The 23,657-nt window shown below is 45.8% G+C and overlaps 1 protein-coding gene across 6 annotated transcripts in view; it reads right to left on the bottom strand.

The window, feature by feature from the left end:
* LOC139048842 (BAI1-associated protein 3-like) overlaps nucleotides 1-23,657 on the bottom strand; it is a 567,324-nt gene that overhangs the window by 192,759 nt on the left and 350,908 nt on the right. For all 6 annotated transcript variants that reach the window (XM_070523709.1, XM_070523713.1, XM_070523710.1 and 3 more), the window contains exon 4: nucleotides 4,410-4,493. In XM_070523709.1, the coding sequence (XP_070379810.1) occupies nucleotides 4,410-4,493 (84 nt within the window). The remainder of the gene's footprint in view (nucleotides 1-4,409; nucleotides 4,494-23,657) is intronic.

Genomic DNA, 23,657 nt, shown 5'->3' with positions numbered 1-23,657 from the left:
CGCCTACAAAAGCCGTTTCGGGGCATTCCTGTGGGCCATCGCGGTGGAAAACTTAGTTTTTCGGGGTTTTTTTTTTCAAGTAAAAGGAAATCGTAAAAAAAATTTACCAGTTGATATTTTCTGGCTTTCTTTTGTTGTTGTTGTTTAAGCTGAAAGCACGGAACCCTAACTACATACTCTCTCTCAGAACTCATTTGCAGCACTGCCGAAAGTACAAGGCGTGCACAGGCAATACCCTTGCACAGCGTAATGTAGTTCCGGACGTAACTGCGTGGTTAATGGTAGGATTAGAGAAGTTCATTTTTTGCTTAGCAGGCCAGCGCAAGCTATACCTCAGGCCAACCTCCCTGCCGTTCTGTGAATACATTTCTCCCCCTCTTTTTTTCTCTAGTACCTGATGTGTTACAACGATACGCGACATGTTAGGCATTTGCGCATGCATACATCGTAAACCGCGAGTTACTGCGGCGGTTCGCAGACGACAGGGTGCGGATGAACACATCTCGAGGGGCATTCAGGCTTCCCATTGGCTAACGGGTCCCGCAGCTTCCGCAGTTCTGTGAGCAGCAGCATAGCCTCGGCTTAGCGCCTCGCCCAGTTAATATAGACGCGTGACGAAACGAACACAAAAGCTCCAGCGTTAGACTACTTTGTAACTTAGGGTGACAAACCTGGCATTCCCTAAATAAATGCCCGGGCTTTCCGGCGCCAGCACTCAGCAAGTGGGGGCTGAGCACTATGTAGGCCGCACTTGTGTATATAAGCGGTGTTTCTGTCCGAGCTCGCTTGTAATTGGGTTTAAAAGAGGAGCTTTACCTTAGAAGCTCCTATCTACCGGGTGTTTCAGCAAACAGTTTCAAAACTTTTTTTAAAACTTTCCTGTGGCAGACAGCGCAATTCTGGACCACGAGCTGGTCGACTTGAAGAGGTGGACATCACTTGCACAAAAAGGCTGAAATGGATAACGAACTAATCAAGAAAGGATCACTAATTAGGTTTTTAACTAATTACCTTGTGACACGCATTGCAGTTTACGAACTCTCACCTGGAAGTTCGCAAGACGGATCCACTCGCAACGAATTCTCAGGATGGGGCGCCAGTTTCGAAATAGTAATTCCGAAACTTTGCGGAGAAAGGCATGTGGCGTTCCAGTTGGTGTTGTGCTTCAACGCATGAAACGACGCTTTGTCAGGAAAGTAGGTGGAACGACAATGTATTCTTATGTATTCTTACCGCAAGTTTGACGGCGCGTATCTAGCAAATGGTGTCATCCACGAGTTTCTTCAAACGGATATGCCTTGCAGTCTGGCCCACTAGAATTTGTCAATTGCTATATGTGCCACAAGTTAATTAGTTAAAAACATATTTTGTATTTTTCTTAGTTAGTCGATTATGCATTTCAGTGTTTCGTGCAAGTGATTTCCGTCTCTTCAAGTAGACTAGCCCATCGACTAGAATTGCGCGACCTGCCACAGGCAATCTTAAAAAGCTTTTGAAAGTGTTCGCTAAAACACCATGTGTTGTAAATGCATCGGAACGTTGAAATAATTTTGTCTATCATCCAATGCATCGAAGTTGAACAGAAATGTTTCATTTAGGTCACGAAAATCAGAGCCTATAGACTGAATGCAGGGAGATGTTTCTTTGATGCCATCAGTGGTTTTACAAAAATTGGCGAAAATCATATAACAAGAATTAAAACAATGTAGTAATACGTTTGGACCTATCAAACTAAGCAATAAAATGTATGTTACAACTGAGTGAAGCGGACTTATTAAGCCTTCTAAAGGGGACAAAATTGACGTCTTCTGCAACGCTCTGAAATAACCCATTAATTTTAGCGTTTGCAAAAGCCTCGTACACCTTGTAACGCTTTCATTTAAATATGCTAAGTCGGATATCAGAATCATCAGCTCCGGATTCTCCAACAAAGGCAGCTTACTGAGCTGCGTTATCTGCTTTCGCCGCACAGTTACAGATATGTAAATTTCTACTTTCATTGTTTTTAAACTTCCCGAAACTTGCGCATAAATCGTGAGGCCCTCAATGAAAATTTTGCCTCCCACGTTTACAAGAATTGCACTTTCTCTATTAAATGTTAGCAACTCCAACTTCGTCAATCCAGCTTCATTTTCATGATCCCATTTCTAGGGATCATGTGCCCTCCAATAAGAAATTGTACAGCTGGCCTCTATAGATAGAGCTTCTTGTTAGAACCAGAACTGATCACAAAAGTTATGCTACACGAGAGCATTGATTGATTGATTGATTGATTGATTGATTGATTGATTGATTGATTGATTGATTGATTGATTGATCAGAGTTCTACTGCAGTAGCTCGGGGCAATGAGCGGTGTGTTAACGACACAACGGTGGCCGAGAAGACTAATCGCGAAAGGCAGTCACGAAAGGGAAGTTTCGATTCCTGGAAAAACGCATCGCAACTGGCATAAAATTTACCGGCAGCGACTTTGTTTCTCATGGCACATGTTTTCGAAAGCAAGTTTTCGAGAAGTTAACCGTACAGTCCAGTAGATCCGTCCGGAAGATACTGATCGTAAAACCGAAGGCAAATCGGTTCCCCTTTATTTTGCCGGCTCCCATATTACCAGTAGAATGTATTTCTTCTTCCTTTTTTTTTGTAAACGAAGGACGTGGCGAAATGTAGCTTAGGCTAAATAAGCAGGTCTCATTGTGTTGCAAACGAGGAAGAGGGGGCGAAGGGGAAGTCATCTTCTCGCATCTACACAGTTGTTTCTTTAATCTGCCAACATAGCGAGGTGCACGTGACCACTTCCACTTTCCAATCGCTTCGATACGTCGCCGCCGTCACGGCCGAATACGCACCCGACAAGAACCCGGCCTCGGAAGCGCAATGCCGTGGCCGTTGGGCCACTGTAGCGTGTACAGGTCGCTGGGTTAGTACTCTTCGTGTTCTACGTTTGACGCCTTAAAGCGGCACGCGCACACACACGCGCGCGCGCACACACACACACGCACACACACACACACACACACACACACACACACACACACACACACACACACACACACACAGTCATTTTTTTTAACACCACTTCCTGAGCAATATCGATCTATCCATTCGGCGAGAGTCACGCAGGATATATAGAGTCCCTCGTGAAATACTTCGAACGGCGAAGTCAATGGCATCGGTGAGCCGCCTTCGTGACGTTGCAGTTCGAAGCTTGTTCATGCGTACGACAGGAAATTTCCCACGAGAAAACAATTACCCAACGCGTACGACGTGTATTTCCGGAACCCGGCAATCGCTTCCGTCACACGCAACCGACAAAAGCATAGCCTCTGCGATTTGCATTTGTTATCCAGAGGGCGCCGCCACTTCCGCGTGAACTCGCTGTGGGAGGTGTTGAAAACGTGGGGCCTGTGACGCGCATCCCGCTCCGCGATTGTATCCGGCGCACGTGGTTCGTAAAAGCTTAGCCTTCGAAATCGATTTCCCTCGGCCAAACGTAGCCGTCTCTGGGGCGTGTATCAGTAGTTGGACACCAGTTGTTGCCTCACTGTTCAGAAAACTGTGAGTGCTTGGAAATTTAGAAGGCTAAAACATAAGAAATAACGTTGCAGAACGGTCTAAGGCACGAGCGCAAAAAATATAAAAGTTCAACTACTAACATCATTTCCATGGCAAATGAACAATAGCCAAAGCTAGCATCTTTTGTTGTTGTTGTTGTTGTTGTTGTTGTACAATGCACACGTTTGGTACAAAAGGTATGTGTGGAAAATGCAGTATGCAGTGGCGCCTTCACGACACCCCAGGTTGTGCAGATAGCACGCTACACAGTCGGTGCATGTTATCGCGATCCTATCCCAAATATCACTTTTTACATTCTCCGAAACCGGACAGTAGCATCGCACCGACGCTCCCAATAAACAAGCAAGCGCTTTTCTCTACCGTAAGACTCACGTCGCCGTCCTTGTCTACAAACGCACCGCGTGTCTGCACAGACGAGACGAGAACCGCTCCGGCAGAAACGCGATAAGAGTCGCTCTGTTTACAAAATGTCCACGGCGAGCCAATATCGAGTCCGGAAAGACAGAAAACGGTTACAAGTCAGGGAGGAGATGCAATCTCGGCGCGTCCACTTCATGGGCCGACTTCGTTGCGTTAAAGGTCCGCAGCTTTCGACAACGCTGCACCCATTTCACGACGCCCAACTACACGCGCTCCATAGGTATTTCACTCGCAATGGCGCCAGGGGCCTCGTACGGAGACACAGCGGGAGAGGATGTCCGTCGCGGCTAACAGACGCTACCGTTGTGTTTTGTTTGTTTTTTTTTCGAGACAGCCACCTTCTCCTTTGATATATATAATTTTTTGTTTCTACATCTCTTCTGCCTCGCCTGTCGCGAAGACCTAGTCAACTCACCTCTTTTTTGTTAATCTGGTACTCCTGGTGTGCAATGCCCAGCTCCGTCTCGGTCGGTATGGGTTTTTCTTTATCGGCGTCATCCTGCGAAAAGATAGGAGAGAAAGAACAAAAGACATGAGAGAAAGGCCGGAGGGGAGAACCGGCATTCGTCTTCGGTTACCAGGTGTGTACCTGTCGCAATGTCAGCGACGGCAATGAATCAGCTATGTACCAAAGCAGCCCGCTGATGATTTTGGCCAATCGGAGGACCGGTGGACACGTCGTTGGCCCCGGTCATTTCCCTCGGCACTGAATCACATCGGCCGACGGACGCTCTCACAAATGAGTGATCGTGGTGGGTGTTGACATGTTCGGCGTCGGAATGATCTCTTATTGGCGGGCTTCGGTGCGTTCCACATGAATTCAAATAGTGCACGGCAACAAATGAATTCTTGTTTTTTCTTCGTTCTTTTTCAGGTACGATTGAACGGAACTTCCGCTGACTCTGCTAATGAAGCAGAAATCACGAGACATTACGAAATTTGAACAATATGGTGCAACTGATTTCGAACTGTACACGAAGATACGACACCTTATATACGTTTCTTGCAATGAAAACCTCTAGCATTGCAATTCGGGAGCTCTTAAGCCTTTCTAAGTCTCCTTGCGATATTTTTTTTTTCGCGCTCCTATCTCTGCGTTACTGCACAACACAGACTTATTATTCATCATTATCATTATTCAGTTTGACAGAATTTGAAAAAAATATCCTGTTGCGGATATCATAATCCTTGTCCTTGAGCTGGATAATTCCAAGAAGCGGACATTATCAGCGCAACTAATCGAGATACATGCCCAACTAAGTAACAAAAATTCAATAAATAACTCCTTAATTAATTACTTTACGGCCCGCATTGCACTTTACGAATCATAGCCGCTGATCTTGAAAGACGTAGCCGCTTGAAATGAATTTCCAGGATGACACCAGTTTCGAGATAGTCATTCCCAACGTGTGCTACGAAATTACATGGGCGTTCCAGTTACTTTTGTGCTTCTATGCATGAAAGAGCGTTTCTTTCAAAAAAGCATGTGGAACAACGGTGAATTTTTACGGTGAGTTTTATGGCGCATATCTCCAAGCTGGTGTCATTCTGGAAATTCATTCCAAGTGTATGCCACTTGCATTTTCACCGCTACAATTCGTAATTGCAACGTGTGCCGTAGAGTAATTAATTAATTAAGAAGTTAAGCACGGAATGTTCCTTAACTAGTTGAATACGTTCCAATTAAAAAAACTACGCGAGACATTAAAACTGATTATACGGTATATTTTCCAGTACGTAAGGCTTGTTTTTAGTTCACCATTTCTGTCTTCATAAAAAAAAATCTCTTTAAGGACAGTTTGTTGCGATGTTCCAAACATCCAAGCACAACATTCGCGAAAATGGACACAAGAGTCACAAAGCTGCAAAGGTACGTCAAAACACGTAAACAAGTATGTCTATGCGTTAGCAATAATAATAATAATAATATTAATAATAAAGACGAAATGAACGACAGTCTGATTTAGTAACTTTTTGATATTCCCGATCCCCCCCCCCCCCCCCCAGAAACAATTCTATTGCGCATTCAGCAATTTGTTATAATTTTCTGGTGGATATTGTCTCAACTACCTACCGTCTGAGTCAACAATTCCCTACATCTACGACTGAGTCTCTTGGTTCTAATACTATGTCGTTTTCTTTAATGCCTATGGGTTCTGTGCACGTTTATGCACATATATGTGCACATATTACATAGTACCCTGCCGCGTTCCCTACGTTGGTAATCGATTCAATCGCGTCCACTATAAATGCTTTTACATTTTTTTTTCTTCTTTTCTTGGACTGATATTTTGAAAATGCTGATGTTACCATTGCTTTTTTTTTACGAAATGTGCGCACGAAGGTTCCTCGTTTTCAACAAGGGACGCAAAGAAAACAAACAATTATCGCGAAAAAAATATAACCGTAGCCATATGCAAATGTAAGTGCGAGTCATTGCTACAAAGCACCGATAACGATTGTCGAAGAGAGCACCAGCTTCTTCGAAATGCGCTGGAAATCATTTCAGCGGCATTTCACGTAACCCACTTAAACGACGAATAAAAAAAAAACCGCGCGACACATTCGGGAGGAGAAAAACGTGATGCACTGCGGCTCCACCCCATGAACCTGTACCACGTGACATATCTGACCACGGAATATGCCATCTCTGAGATCGTGCCCCGTTTTTTCTGTACACCACTTCATCAACGGCTTCCCTAACTCGGCCAGAAAGCTGCCCAGCAAAAGTGCAAAACAGCGGAATGACAGCAAGGGAAGAGACGCTTTGTAAACTAAATTATACGTTCCAAGGCGCATACACCTATCTGTTGCATTCAGGAAAACGAGGATCTTTCTTTTCTCGAAATAACTTGTAGAGAACGGAACAGGCCGCCGGCGCACTTATCGGGCGGCTTATCTGGCCACCTGTAGCATCCGCTACAGGTGGCCAGATAAGCCGATTTGCTATATATTACCGGCTGAACGCAGTATTGTGCCATTAGAAGCTGTGTGCGTGGAAAGGACGAGAAAGGCGAAGTGGTAAAGCTCCAAGATTGTGACTAGTGCGGTAATTAAAGTGCAACGCTTAAATCGACGGGGCATCTGCGTTACATATGGTGGCAGCGGTGGATACCGCCTACCGTCTCCCAGCGCTTGCGGTGGGAGACCAACCGATTACCCATTGAATGAAGGATGGTGTCGTCGTACATAAGGGAAAGGTTTAAAAGAGTTGATGCGAGCAGTTCACAAGTTCACAGGTACGTGTCATGACTTGAAAGCAAGTGTCATGAAAGCAAGTGTAAATAACTAGCCTTAGGTGAGGAAACAAAAGACAGACCAGCGTCTGTTCTGTCTAGTCGCTTCTGTCTTCTGTCCACTTACGTATTCTCAAATGCTTTGTAGAGACCAGCGACGAAATTTGCCATATCTGATATGGCCAAGCAAATGTATCAGTCAGTCGGACGAAATAGACTCATGTTATCTGTTTCGCAAGCGCACCCTATCTGTTTTTATTCCTGCTTTTTTACTCTCTCCACACTCTCCTCCATGAGTAAGGTAGTAAACCGGAGGTCCTGAAACAAGATGCACAACGCCTTGAACGAGAACTCTGTTTACTCGGTTCACACTGGACGTTCTCATTTGCCAAAGTGCAAGGCCTGCGACCATCAGAAGCACTGAAATACAACGAAATTAAATCACTTCAACGCTTCTTTCAAGATGCTGGCATTTCCGACGAACGTTTTCTGCAACTTGTGTATGTCTGATTCTCGCATCTAAAAAAATTACCGACGATTACGTTACTTCCTAATGCGAAATTTGAGCGCAGCAAATAAGCTGTTTCACCTTTTCGATAGATTGAGGCAAAGAAATCGAGCAACACATGTATGCGCTATCACAGAATTTTTTTTTATTTTTCACACGTATTCCTTTAACAAAGACTCCACTAACAGTTCTTGACAGTCATGAAGGAAGCTTTGTGGTCGGAGAAATAGACTGATATATGTTCGACTTGGTACACCAATGCTTGATTCTCAAAGACGAGATCTATACAAGTGCCTCGCGAGGTTGTCACAGCCGTGGGACGCGTTACGAGCGAGAGGAACGGGATGTTCTCCCGCATAAGTGTTAGGAAATTGCTGTTTGTCTTTATGTCAACATTAAAGTCCCCCACTACTAACATCGGTGTGGATCGATGGACGGTTAATGCGAGTTGCAGGAAGTGCACGACGTCTTTCGTGAGTGCGGTAGGGGCGAAGTAGGCAGCTACTACCAGCAAGCCGTTGGGCAACTTTGCGGCGCACAGTTCGCCAACTTCAAAGTTCGAGCCGGCGCTTTGACAACCGGAGACTCGCAGGAAGGGGTGGGAGGGGGGCGGCGTGTACACCCAGCGGCAAACGATGGGGGCAGAAGCGCGTGCAGCAAGCGGACAACACGATAAAGGGAGGAGGGAAGAGATAGCAGCGACTGATTGATGCCGCTGACGCCGATAGTGAGTCAACCCCAGCTGCGGAGTTGGTTTCAGGGACAACGCCGCCGATGCCGACACAAACAATATGATACCCTCGCTTCCGCAGCGCTAAGAACCAGGGGGGGAGGGGGGACCCTTTCCTCCTCTTTCTGCATGGCGGCGACGGTGTTCTATGCAGTCACGTTATCCAGCGGTATCCATCCAGCGGTATCAGTCGGTCGCTGCTAGCGCTGGGGGGATGAAAGGGGGGCGGAGCTGGTTACGAGGCCGACGACAACGCCGACGCGAAACCCAGGAACGGACGCCAAAGAGCTGCGCTCTAAAACTTGCGTACCCCAGACACTCGCCAACTTTGTCAAAACGAGGCCTTCTCAATAGAAACGTTTATATTTAACGCTGTTACATGTACCTGTTTTATTTAGGTTAGGTTAATGCAGCCTAATGCAAGATTCTATCTTCTTTTTATGCTATAATATCAGCTAGGTGAAAAATAGCGGTCGCCACCACCAAAGGGCCAGAACTCGTCTCTTTATATTTATCTCAATAAATCAAAGGAGAGGCGGGTGTGTTGGTTAGGGTTAGGTTTAAACGCGTAACACAGCAAAAGCAAAGAGAGACAGAAAACAGGAAAAACGATACATCACCGATTCTCAACTGCTGATTCGAGAGTCAGCATCTAGAGTCAAACTGTGGAGACGTAGAATCTTTTTTTTTCTACTTTTTCTCTCCCGGTTCGTTCGCACTGTGTTACAAGTTCAAAATAAATCAGAGGTGCACCTGGTTGACATTCCTAGTTTCTCTCTCTCTCTCTCCTTCTCTAAACTACCCTTTTACATTATTTACATGACTTGTGGCAATTACGGCAGTGTTTTCTCTTCTTCCTCCAGCTCAAATACCGGGAGAAATAGAAGCATAGACCTCCATAAGGTTACTAACTACTCTTTCTTTACACCCACTACATTTGAAAAAAATATATATACATCCGTCGTAACTGAGCGGTCTGAACCACAAGCCTATCAACATGGCAGATTTTGTTTAATGATTGCCATTACCGGAGACATTGGTGGTGCTGATGTGGTGTCAAATGCCACCGCAACTACACCGAATTGGAAGATACAGCATGCCCTTACTATTCAGACGGATTTTGTATCTAAATTGTCATATGTACAAAATGATTTCTTTGAAATCTGTGAATGTTCGGTGGCGCTCAAGCATTACAACGCCAACTCGAGAGAAATTTCATCTACACCAAAGTGGCACTTAAAAAGGTACCCATGATGAATATGTAACAGTCATTTCTTTTTTTTGTTTGCATCATTACAGCATTGTTCATCAATGTATGTGTGGCCAAGTGCATTCATGCTCTACTTAACACTGATAAACATATCATTTTTCCAAATGTTCCGTAATAAGATCATCTGGTATAGTAAGTTTGGGTCGCGCAACACTGTACAGGAATCTGCGGAACGCTCGGACACGACTTGTTTTCCAGTGGATAGAATTAGGTGCCTATCGGTGTCAACAACAACGAAATTATGCGCGCGCGTTTCCCGAGCGCTAGCAGACGACCCCTATCTAGCAACAAACAACGATGCGCATTTATTCGAGCGAAAACAGCGTCGTCTGGCAACAGAATAAAAAAAAACGCATACGGGGTCGTCATGGAAACGGCACCGGGAGCTCGAGGGAAGCTTTGGCATCCCAGCATTCCCGGGCGGGCCGCATTTTGCTGCCGCGACCTCGCGAGACCACGCGAGACTGATTGAGACAGAGGCGTTGTGCTTGCACAATCTGTTGGAACGCGCGCTGCTGCTGCTTCTGTTACGGTCGCCTGCTCGTCGTATGTTTGTCGTCTGTTGGTGGTCTGCTCGGGGGTGTGTGCCTTTCTGCATGTTCGCATAAAAGGCAATATTCCTCGCGCGTGCCGAAATCCGTCGCGGTGTCTTATGGCGCGCACTTCGTGACGCCGGGAGCGATAAGTTCGTAGCCCGCATTACTGCAAGCTGCTGGAACGTTTCAGCTTTGACAGGGCAGCGCGTGAGCGTTGTGCTGGAGGATTACGAAACGAGCGCCGTTGTCGAAGTGCAACACTGCGGCTTAGGAGCGAACTTCTACAGACTCTCTTGATCACAGATTGTACAAAGTTGCAGTACAGTGAAAGCTCGTTAATTCGAACTTCAATAATTCGAATTTATGGATAATTCGAACTGTACGATTTGGTCCGGCCAAGCTCCACAGAAGTCTACGTATAAAAAAGTCCGTTAATTCGAACGCGAGAAGGTTCCCTCACGGATAATTCGAACTACGCTCGCCTGGCACACGGCCAGAGAAACGCGCTTACTGCCTACACACAAGGCTGTATTGCCTCCGAAACGGAGAGAATGGCGAGAGAAGGCAAAATCGGAAAAAAATCTAACCGACGCGGGGTCAGCCAGAAGGCAGCGGCGGCTGCCGCCTCTCCGTTCTACGTAACCTCCGAGACTTCTTGTCCGTTTGGAATCTCGGAGGCTTTGCAAATCTTGTACAGCTGCTAATGTTGTGTGGAGATGGCACGGCAAGCGCCAAAACACAGCTAATCAAGTACGTCGCAGCTGCGCTTGCAATCGAGAACCAACGAATCAGGGCCTTCGCCACCTTCACATGTTCAGCGTCTTTACCTCGGCAGTCTTCATCAATTGTGCACCTCTGTTTTCAGCTTAGGAGGTATCGGCCATCGTGATTCATTGTGATGGTGTTAGGCCTCGGCTAACGTTCGTTTCGGTGGACATTGGTGGTGTGGCACAGTCGGAACCAGAGTTTCGACTTGAAGGTGGCGTGTGCCCGCGGCACACGCCATCACTTTCTGACACGCCAAGTTTATGACATGCCCTACTGCTTCCAAATCGCAGTGTACTGTTGCTCTGCTTCACTTTCGTTAGTTCGAACTTTCGTTAATTCGAACTGAAGCGGCTTCCCCTTGCGGTTCGAATTAACGAGCTTTTACTGTATAATGTTTATCGAATGAAAGAAGCATTAACAATAATTTCTTTCTTTCTTTTTTTTTTGCGAATGGTGAGCGAAAAGCTCGGAGGCCAGCGCCGCATTAAAGCGGAAGTATACGTGCTCTTTTACTCGGACAGCAGTCATTATGAAATTTGGCATGCTGCGCGGTTGCTCAGTCTATTTTTATTCTTCATTCCGCTGTCGTCCTTATTGCGCTGTCACCTATCACGCCGCTTCCCTATCCTTTACATCCTCGCCGTATAGTGAGAATAATGCTGGTGTCTTTGTGCTTACCTTCGTCTGCTCTTTACGTTTTTGTCTCTGTCTCACGTCGGCGTGGTTACATCTCGGATCAAACAGAACCAAATAGTCCGGTGTATGATATTACCAACAAGAACGAAACTCCGCCACGGTATCCCATTGCCCATGGTGTCTCGCTGCTGATCTAGAGATTGCGGGTTCCTGCCTAATTGCAGCGGCCGCATTTTCATGGGGGCGAAGCGCGGGAAAACCCATGTGCGAAGATTGAGCTGCACGTTAAAGAACACCCAGATGGTGAAAATTAGTCCGGACTCCCTCACTGCGGCGTGCATCATAGTCAACTCATGCTTCCGCGCGTAAGACCCCCAGCATTTCTTTCTTTTTTTGTGTGTGAAAACAAAACTTCGCCCAGCACCACCGGTATTAAAGCTCGTGCATCAGCGGTTGGCAGCCGAAAGTTCCCACCACGGCGACATAACCATTTTTTTTTCTTTCGTATTTACTACAGCGCGTAAAATGACAGGAACAAGAAACATCACCTGCGAAACAAACAAACTGACACTCACAAAGAGAGTTACAGATACAATCACAAGATTAACACGCAAGTAGCTTACGCAGTACCAGGCACTATATCGCACACTCAAAGACCACCAATAAAAACACGCCCTTCGTATTACAAGGAAGTTATTGAAGTTTGGCAAGGATAAGTACCTCACTAAGATACGCTTCTGTCTTTATTCCATTGCCTGGAGGGGGGAGGCTGCATACAAGTCTGACAATATTTGTGCGGGGTTTTGGGCACTATACAGGTGCTCCAAGGCTTTAGCGTGCATATTTCGGAGTCTACAGTACGCAATACTGCAGCGGACGAAGAACACCTTGTACGCATCTCCAAGAGAGTGTGGTCAATCACCCCGTCGTACACGTATAGAGCCAGGTGTTGAAACCACACAAAAACGATCAAGCGTTTCCTGAGAAAAGATGTCAGCGTGTGCTATGGGAGCCTGCTGCGGGAACAATCAAAGGAGTTCAGAGCCCCCGAAGTCTCGCTGAAAGAAAACTGCCGATGTTTTTTTTTTCCTTTTTTTCATTCTTGGGACTTCGAAATGGGGAAAAAAGATGCCCTGAAACTCGATTCCAATGTACACCATGGCAATTCACTCTATTTGTAAAGGCGCGCCCTTAAATATGCAACTGTGTTGCCTAGCAAGGCGACGCGCCTAATATCGCAATAATACCCTGTGTGCGCCGATGAAACTGCGTAAAGAATGGCCTCGCCAGCACAGACGCCCGAAATACCGAGCCTTGACAAACTTTACAGTCGAGCTCTCACAGGCGAAGTATAGAAGTTTCGACTAGACGTCAGCTCGCTTGCTGATACGTTAAAACTGTTTAAGCACTTGCGAAATCCCAGTCACTACGTGCACCTTCCTTGAGGACTGTCTTCGGCATATTCAGTGACAAACTTTACAGTCGAACTCTCAGAGGCGAAGTATGGAAGTTTCGACTAGACGTCAGCTCGCTTGCTGATACGTTAAAACTGTTTAAGCACTTGCGAAATCCCAGTCACTACGTGCACCTTCCTTGAGGACTGTCTTCGGCTTATTCAGTGACAAACTTTACAGTCGAACTCTCAGAGGCGAAGTATGGAAGTTTCGACTAGACGTCAGCTCGCTTGCTGATACGTTAAAACTGTTTAAGCACTTGCGAAATCCCAGTCACTACGTGCACCTTCCTTGAGGACTGTCTTCGGCTTATTCCGAAACAATGTGTTCCGTTCGCAACTACACATTATGCTTCTCCTGCTTTTGATTCTACTGAGCGCCGTCATAATCGTAGTCATTATCATGTTTCTAATTTATGTGCACGGCAGGAAAAAAAGCCATCTCCCAACGACGTTTAATTAACCGGGTATAAATTGTTTTGTCATTAGCTTTATCTTATGTCTGAAGGCATAAAACAAATTAAAATACGAATTTCGTCACCACATCTCATTACCAAATCATATGCCATCCTCCACTTTTACTTATCATCGTCTCCACAATGTATTTCAGCTCCATAAATCATGCTGTACGGCACATTAATAGAAACATTTATTTAGTTAAAAATACTGCTTCTGCCATCATAGGTTATAGAAGGAAGGCATATAAAACTTTGATTTATTGATGTTGCTCATACGTAACGAAACATGTTGTTACAAAATTATATCAGAACTACTAAGACTACCCGCCGTTGATTTCACAGTTGAAGTGCAACTTTATGCCAAAATAGTGTGCTTATTGTTAAGTCACAGAGTGTCTTCTGCATACAACCTATGCGTACAAGACATTCCTTAACGCCCACGATCATAGCCATACGATGCTGTGTGCGTGCGTGTGTTTACATGTGTCTGTTTGTGTGTGTTTACGTGTGCGTGTTTGTGTGTGTGTTTGCGTGTCTGTTTGCGTGTGTGTGTGTGCGTGTGCATGCTTGTGTTTGTTTTCGAGCGCGCGCGTGTGTGTGTTTTTGCTTGCGTGTGTGTGCGTGTTGTTGCGTGAAAAAAGGTGCTCGCTTCCGCCGAGTAATGTTTAATCCCGCAGTGGTAACGGTTTCAACGTTGACGACCAGCCGTTATTGCACATTTTTATTTCTTTCTGGCGAGAACTAGCGGCGTCTCAAGAACTACCTTCCCGCTTACACCGGCGTAATCACAGGGATCATCGCCTTCAAGAATGCTAGTACTTAAATTGTTAATGACACCGCTTGTCGTTGTAACGCAAGAATGTGAGTTCATTGTGTGTATGTTATTTTATTTACATATTCTTTAAGGGCACTTACTTGGATGGCTGTGGGAGAAGGGACGGTATATCGGCATTGTTAAAATACAGAACGCATGAAAAGCGAGTGAACGAAAAATGTGAACGATATACAGCCTCCGGGCAAAAAAAGAAACAAGAAGAAAAGCGAGAGCACTTACTATACAACTTGTTATTATGCGGAAGCAATTATTATAAAATAGTTAAAATATGACATCACGCAATAATAACCTCGGTACAAGCAATCACAAAACAGGGTTATATAGACAGTCAAGTACAGCGGCATCTTTTCTTTTCTTTTTTTTCGTTTTACAAGGGCAACGTGATCACGGAACTAAACAGTGTTATTTACACAGTCATCTACGCCGTTTCTTCTTTTTTTTTCGTTTTTTAAAGGCAATGTGATCGCGGATGCTGCCTACGCTGTCGGAGCATTCGTTCTAGCGACTGACTGCACGTGACTTATCACACGTAACTGATAATATTGACCTTCACTGACCAATTACGTATCTCGACTAGCGGAATGGGCACTTCGTTGAAGAGCCCAGGCTTGACAAACGACATGTTGAGGAACAACGACAAACAGGCGCAGGAGGCCACTTTGAATTCCCGTGCCGGCTACCCGCCAAATTCATGAATTTTTGACAGTGCCGCAATTACACTATGAAGCTAACTATAGACGATATAATATAGAAGACTACTAGATTGTACTATACACCGAACTCGAGACGGCAACCCCCGTTAATCTCGTTCTACGTAATTTCTCGGAGTGAAACACTGTTGAGACTGTCTTGCACTTGCTTTGTGCAACTTATGTGGAATGGGATTACGCTGTTCCGCCAAGTGGAACCGATGTCGAGCTAAATCATGATGTTGCACTTCGTGTAACTTACTTGTGGGACGATATTAGGAGCGATAGACAGCGTGTCCCAGCTAACTTTAGCCAGAGTTTAAAAATGTTCGAATGCCACGTATAGCCGGAACAAACCAAGGTAATGTAGTTTTCCGTCGCTTGGAGTTACAAACTTTGTTTTTCATTCCGCCAAATTAGATATTCAGTGTTAATCATTTATTAATCACCTTCTCAAGTATTATCATTGGATGAAAAGTGTCAATGATAAAATTGTAAAGTGGCATGAAAAACTCCCGGTACAGCTTTCTATTGCTCAATACGTGCTACATAAAAGTGTTTCTCAGAGCGTGAAAAAAGCCCGCGAACGCACGCTAAGTGCCTCGAGCGGGAAGTCGCGCGGCAATTTTGCGTGCATTTGCGGGCTTCTTTCACGCTCGGAAAAACACTTTCACGTAGGACGTTTTGAGCAAGAGGAAGCAGTATCGGGAGTTTTTCATGTCACTCTAATTTTTTTCATTTACACTTCTCATTTAATTACAATCTTGGGAAGTGTATTAATTATTTCCGGCTAATTATCTCATTAGGCGGAATTAAAAAAATATAATTACCTCTGAGCAACGGCAAACAACACTACCTTGGTTCTGTCCAGCTACCTGGCATTCACACATCTTTAAACTGGCTAAAGTTAGCTGGACACTCTGTATAATAGCAGTGGAAATAAGCTCGACCAAAATACAAGCCGGTGCTCAAGAACATACGTTCCGCATGAGTTCCGCTTGTTAAGTGCAGGATTTTGGGCAATATGTTCCACTTAAACTACGCAGAACCTTTGTCGAACCCGATTACGAGTCTATTTAGGATGAGGCGTTTGCACCCATACAGATACATGTGGTTACACATGTGTTTCACATGTAGTTCACCATCGAACGCCTGTTGTGTACGGGCCCTCGCTACGATGTCCAACGCCTCTCTCTGCGGGCAACTTTACACCGACTGGACTCGAGACCGTTCACCGAGTCAAAGATACTCGGACCGTGGCCACACCCGTCACTGGCTCGAAAAGCGATTCGTGCACTAGTGCAGTACTTGAAGTGCACTGGCTTAATATACCGTTTATAGTGTCCCTGTGTATAGTGTCCCTCCCACACGCACTCAATGCTTACTCTTTCCTTTTTTTCATCCTTCTATACCCCTTTCCCCCAACCCCAGTGTAGGGTAGCAAACCGGATGCTCTTCTGGTTGACCTCCCTGCCTTTCCTATCCTTGTTCTTTCTCTCTCTCTCTCTCAAATACATGTGAAACACAGATAAATGCTCTCGTTATAGACCACCGCTGAACCGATTCGAATGAAGTTAGTTGCACTTGATAGAGAAAGCTGCATTTCTACGGACTGGTGGAAGCGGAATTTCGATTTAAAGCATCAATTTGTTTTCGCCATAATTGTTTATCGTTTCGCAGCTAAAAAATATCAGAGCACCAAGTCCCTAACTCAGCTCCTAAAGCAAATATCGCACTTGAGTAAGATGCATCCGTTAGAAGATCAGAAGCAGACAAATTTGATACGCGGTAGCCAGCCGGATATGAGCTCTGGTTAACCTCCCTGTATTTCTTTTGCTTTTCTCTCTCTCTCTCTCTGATACACGAGGTTACAACTTACTTAAGTTGGCATAATGTCTACGAGTGTTTTGCAAATATCCAGCTCGCAAATTAGTGCTGAATTTGAGAGTGGTGTACACAATGTGTCAATTTTGTCCGGTTTAGATGTCTCTGCAGACGTAGTTTACATAATGGTCTTATTTTTTTTAAGCTATAGCTTTTAAAATATTAAGCCCCATACTGATTTTCCTAATATTTCTCATTTCCAGCTATTTCTATAAAAGTATCGTTGCCCTAATTTGGAAAACTACTTGCGATACTCGGCAGACATAAATTACTTACTTTCATGCGACCAATCTAGTTCTTCAAAACTCAGTGCACTTGACGTTAGTCAAAATCATTTCTCCTTTCAGGTATGCTTAGATAGGAGCTCCTGTACCAAAGCATCATATAGACAGTTTACCGTTAAAGAAGGCGTTCACTTCATACTAACCATATCAAAAGCTAGGATAAAAATATTCGCAAAAGCCTTTCTTCGTATTGCCATCACTTTGATTCTGCCCATAACAACGCTTACCTGGAAAATAATTGCAAATAAAGTTTCAAATAATGATTTTTTTTTACATAAATTGCTGTACTGTTGCTATTTATTTACCTGAAATTGTGCGAAAGAAAAACAACAACGTTGAAATCTCTTTTTTACAATAAATTAAGGAGTTTAATAACTTCCGAAAGTCATTTGCAGGAGTATGACGTAGTCTTGATTAAGTTTCACCACCTCGAGTACTTTAATGTCCGCTCAAAGTACAACACACGACGACTACGGAGATTGACATTGAGAATTCGAACCCGCTAACTCATGCTCTGAAGCGGAGCGCCAGGCCACTGAGTCCTTGGCGCAGCTTTAATATTCTTTTAGGTTTTATTATTCTCGCACATGTTTAGTGAGACGTTGGCCTCTGTAGGTAAGAAAGAAGAGATAAAGAAAGCAAGAAAAAGCGGGTCAAGAGCGGTTGACATCGAAGAAACACCAAGTCGTGTTGCGATTCCGATTCTGGGTTTAGGCGAACATATCAACGAACATATCTCGGTTCCATTCGGAACTAACGTTTGCGCTAATTACACACATCATTACTGCTCCGCTCATAGTTCTACGCTAATTTGGCGCGTGTTTCTTATTCCCAGCTTCACTTTGACGCCTTTGTCACTGTCCCACGCGCATTAACAAAAGGCCGATCCAATAGGCTCATTTTGACGAAAGTGGTCAGAAAGTGGCCAGCCCAGATCTCACGAACAACCAATCGGTCTGAAGTCGCCAAACAGGACCTTGGTCGCGGCAGACGACGACGTCACTGTCGTCTGTTCGCCGAAGCGCGCTGTTACTGTCAGTCGCTAAACGCCACTCTTTCTTAAGCAAGACACCCTAATACTTTCGTTCTCATGTTGTCGAGTTCCAGAGAACGCCACTTTGACAAAGACTGGTCCACCAGCCGAAACGACAGCGCAATGTACTGTCCTTATTAAACGTACGTCGTGCACTTTGTCTTCATCATATATGTACGGTGACGTGAATTCTTAACGGCCTTCTTCGGAGGTTATCCACTGTCTTACTTGTGGCCTGCTCCCGTACACGCAGGCAAGGCAGGCGCAGCAAGCGTCGTAGCAGCAGCGGCACCTTCGTCGACAGTAGCTGCGCAGTCGCCGCATACGCCCCCCCTCCACAAGGGCACAAGACAACGCTCCGGCAAACACAATGCCAGCGCGAGAGCTGCCGAGGCGTACCGCCGGGGAGAATAAATGCGGCACTAATTGAGACGCCCTCGCTGTGGAGGTGGCATATTGAAAGGTAGCGGCACCGTCGTCAGGCGACGCTAGCGGAGCGATATCGATGACAGAGACTCTGGGCACGTGTACAGCACCTCAGGACGGTGCAGAAGCCACCACCGGAAGCGAAATGTCGGGAAGCCCACAAGACACTCACTCGCAGACACAGCACCGCACCTTGTTTGTTTCCTGTATTTCTTTTCTCTCTCTCTCTTCTTGTTGTCAACACTCTCGTTCTATTCTCGTCTCATTTCACTCTTTCTTCGTTTCTTCGGTCTTTCCCGGCCGATACCGACTGGGGATTGCAACGATCCGGTAGCTTGTTCCCCCTTTCTGCTGGTTGCCTGCTCGAGGCGCACACTTCAGAGGACGCGACAAAGCAAGTCGCTGCGACCGGAAGTCCCAACGTTGCTTCCGGTATAGCGAGCGGCACGGCCCGCGGCAGACGACGACCGGCCTGTCGTCTGCTCGCCGAAGCGCGCTGTTACTGCGAGCTGTGAAACACCGCTCTTTCTTAAGCAAGACACGCTACCACTTTGGTTATCGTGTTACCGAGTTCCAGGCAACACCGTGTGAGGACTCGATGAATCTGAAGAGGAACCGAGAAGAAAAAAAATAAGGCGCGCTACGAAAAGGCCATGTTTGGTTCCGACAGACAAGTGATGTAGGTAACGGTGATGTACTTATATGCGCTGTCTGTTCTGTTTATCAAAAAAAAACATTGCTAGAATATGGACGGGAAAGGCCCGCTTACCTTACGGAAGAGCAACTCCTTTTGTGCCGGCAAGGCAAGCTTAGGATATGGAAATGGACAACACTTCTTCGCAACTTCTTGTGCAGAGAGGAGGCGATAGCGAACCTCTCAAGTTTGGTTCTGTGCTCGAGTTGAACACTGGGACTAAGTTAAGGTTCGAAATGGAGGAATCCGGAAGCGAAAACTTCATTGCTTTTCAACTTGCAAGCAAGAGTTTATTGGCAGAGCAGAAATAAATCATTTTTAGTGAGCACAACAGACATTGGAAAGAAAGAGAAAAATAAAGTGTTTTATTGGACGATATTTGGTGCTCGTTAAGTTACAGATACGGAACAATATTCCTGCGTTTAATGAATTAACAGATTGAATGAAAGAATGACTGATTACAAAAGTAATTGGTTAGCTGACTGAATAATACGTCCGCTGAGTTATGGGTTCATAAATATATTTGTTGATTCATTGATTCATCAGTACGTCGATTGATTCACTGACCTGATTGTTTTGTACATTCAATCATTCCCTCATTCATTAAGCTTGCCGTTCAAAACCAGCAGGAGGGCCACGAAAGGCGTCACATTAGTGAGTAAGTGAGTGAGTGAGTGAGTGAGTGAGTGAGTGAGTGAGTGAGTGAGTGAGTGAGTGAGTGAGTGAGTGAGTGAGTGAGCGAGTGAGTGAGTGAGTGAGTGAGTGAGTGAGTGAGAGTGAGTGAGTGAGTGAGTGAGTGAGTGAGTGAGTGAGTGAGTGAGTGAGTGAGTGAGTGAGTGAGTGAGTGAGTGAGTGAGTGAGTGAGTGAGTGAGTGAGTGAGTCGGGACTGTCTGTCTGTCTGACAGCCACTTGCGCGACAATCGGCCTTTCGATTTGTCTCTAGAAACAGCACTAACAAGGACTCTCGGTTTCAGCTAACTTGCTCCACGGATAGGAGTCGCTTCATGCAAATTTTCCCACAAGCACGCGCAAAGCGTTATCGCATCCTTGGTTCCGCGTATAAGCTGCCGCGAGAGTGCCCCCGATAACACTTCAGCTTGTCTGCTTGCCCGGATGCCGTTCTATTTCGCCTACGAAAGCTACCTGGCGATATCGAAAGCGCCCTTTCGGGTGGCCTTTCCTATCTGCAAGGTCCTCCATCTCTAGGGTCACTTCTGCACTTTACCGCTAGCCTTTTCCTGAGTTATTCTGTTGCCTTTACCCGCTCCGAAGCGCCAGAGTGAAAACGACAAGCAATCGGCGCAGTAGCAGGAGGTGCGCTCTCTGGGGAACAAACAAGGACAAACAACAAATGCTGCGCAGTAGAGTTCTGCGCAAGAAGATTGGCAGCGTTGTAGAGAGTAAATTAGGTTGCCGCCACACCAATGTCTCTTAGGCGTTGACGTCGGAGCGGTCACAGCCCACATGTAAACATGAATGCGAAACGAAGTCCACAAACATCAGGCGATCGCCGAGCAGACGACGCCAGGCAACGTCCAAGGCGCAGCGAACCAGTAGAATGCCGTGCAGGGCATGCCTCAGAAGCGGAAGTCACAAGATGAAGAAGGAAGGAATGAAGAAAGAAACGGAGCAAGAAAAGAAAGAAGGTAAGTAAGAATGAAACAGAAAATAAGAATGAAAAGGCAAGGAATAGGGGATGAAAATAAGAAAAGAAAAAGAAAAATTTACGAAAGAAATACAGAAGGAAATATTAAGCGAAAGAAGAATGGAAGAAAGAAGGAAAGATGGAAAGCAAGAGAAACCAGAAATGGTGGAACGAATTAAAGCAAGAAGGAACGAGTGGCAAGGAAAGAGAGGAAGAAGAAAGGAAAGCAAGACAAAGTAAGTGAACAATGAACGCCCACTGCCATGTTACCTCGGCGCGGTACTTCCACATCCCCATTTCGTTCGACGCGAAGTGCTTATATTTGTACATCACGACGGGCGGGTGAACAGGTTTGCGCGGCTAGGTGCTCCCAAGGCGCGGCTCTAACCCAATTTCACGCGCGACGCAGGGGGACCCTGCATTACCCGTTACTCTGTTCTTGGACGCTTGTCGACGTAGCCCGCACGCCCGCAACACGGCACCGTTTTACTTCGTGTTTGTTTGAGGGCAAGACGAGAGGCAAACGCGATTTAAGGGAGCGGTCAAGAAAACGCACGACACAGCCTTCCAGTCAAAGCCTCGAGACGATGTAGCACCATTCGGAGCCCCGGTTCTGCGGGAAAGCTCTCCTGTCCGGAAGAGCCCACGGACAAACGCGTACTCAACACACACGTAAACTTGTGCGTGGGGGTACTGTGGCTGTGTGCTTGCACTCGGCTTACCAGGCACGAGCTGCTGAGGGAAGGCAGGGTTCAAGCCTAACGTTCAAACATGGCTGTACCGACTGGCTAGGTGATGCGATCGGTTGAGCGAGTGAACTAGTAAGTGAGGGACACACTGCCTGGTAGAGTGAGTGAATGCAGCAGTGTGAGAATGACTAACACAGAGTAAGAGAGTAAGCAAACGAGCGAATGAACTGCGAGTGATTCAGTCGGTGATTGCACTTCTGTGAGTTCATGCACTCTTTCAAAAAAAAAATGTGCGTGAAATTCAACAGCATCTAAATAGACATTCCATCTTAGTCAACAAAAAGTCAACAGGAATTCAATTAGTTTAGCTGTTTGGGTAAGAGGCAGAATCAGTGAGTGGAATGACCTGTTAATCGAAGCGGCGACTGCGTCGGGACGTAGAGGAACAGCCTGAACCACCGAAGTGTGATCGTGTATTCTTCACCGGCTTCGCGACTTCGTTGCTTATCGCGCGGGAGCGTTCTCTCTTGTAAAAATCATGCGTTGCACTCAATGCCATTTCAACGTGACCTTTTCCGAACACAACAAAAAGTCAGCAAGAGAACGCACACGAATTTCTTTACGGGCTTCTGTAGCAGCTACGTGCGCACATTTGCCTGCTAATAAATTCTATCAATTCTTAATTGAATTCTAGTTATTTCTAATTAGAATTGCAGAGTGTTCCAGTTCTAACACAGCTGTGAGAGAATAAATTTTAAAGCACTTCTTCTAATATGAAGATCAGTAGCTTGCCCTTCGGAACCACTTTGGAGAAATTACATGAGAAACCCTTTTCAGAACACAAGATCCTGGGAGCGTAACCTCGTGCGTCTGCGATGCGGAGAAGCCACAAAAGCGCTGCTGGGTTTCTTTAAATATATCTGCCTTGCGAATAACGGAACGATAATCCCTTCAGTGTGTGTGCGTGCTGTGAATATTTATAGAAGCAACGCTTTCTTTTCCGATTCTCTGCAGTTTGACTCGTTGATGCGTCGTGCCCATTATGTTGTGTACATAGCATGGAATCCTTATCGACAACGAAGTGCCACTAAGCGAACCTCTGGTACGGCTAAACCACGGCACGAAACCCGTATATAGAATGTCGGCTCATATATATGAATACCTAGCCCAAACCGTACTCGTAGTGGATGGAGTAACACACGGTTTTCAACCGTCTTTCTTTTTTTGTTTAATTTCTTACATTCGGGCTACCTAATCCTATGGCCATGTCGTTCGTGTTCGAATTCGTGTTCAATTTGTCTTCACAGCCAGCAAGATCCTTTGCGTGGTCTTTTATTGAGGAAACGTTCTACGGGCAGGATTCCCCAATGGCATAACTGGCGCGTTTGCAAGAATCACAGTTAGAGCACAGACGAGGTGTTTCCTTTTATACTCGCTTAGTGAGACTTCCAGGCCGCCGCCCTCCACCTCTCCCCTTTGGAGGTGCACATTCATGGCCCACTCTCCAGGGTTGGCATGTGCCACTGTGATGCAACGAGGTTATAGAAGCCTTAAATGCATTTAGACGTTTACTTAATTTACTTCAGTGTGCATACACCTCTCATCTCCCTTAAAGCACCACCCGTCGCGGCCAAACGCAATTGAGCGCATCGCAATTAGCCCTATAGCATTTACTCAACCGCTCCACTAATTTTTCGCTTCACACAGAATCCAACAACTTGCGTCGGATCTGCGTATTTTGCTTTCTCCCTCTACGCATCTTCTATTCCCCTTTTCCTCTTTCCCAAAGCGAGACAGCCAACAGGGGATAAGTCTGGTTAACCTCCCCGCCATTTCCTAACCTGCGTAACGGCGGGAAGCTGTGCCACTTTGTACGCATTCACGGTAC

The sequence above is a fragment of the Dermacentor albipictus genome, chromosome 8 (genome assembly GCF_038994185.2).
Source record: "Dermacentor albipictus isolate Rhodes 1998 colony chromosome 8, USDA_Dalb.pri_finalv2, whole genome shotgun sequence".
Taxonomy (NCBI): Eukaryota; Metazoa; Arthropoda; class Arachnida; order Ixodida; family Ixodidae; genus Dermacentor; species Dermacentor albipictus.
This window is presented reverse-complemented; position numbering and strand designations above follow the sequence as displayed.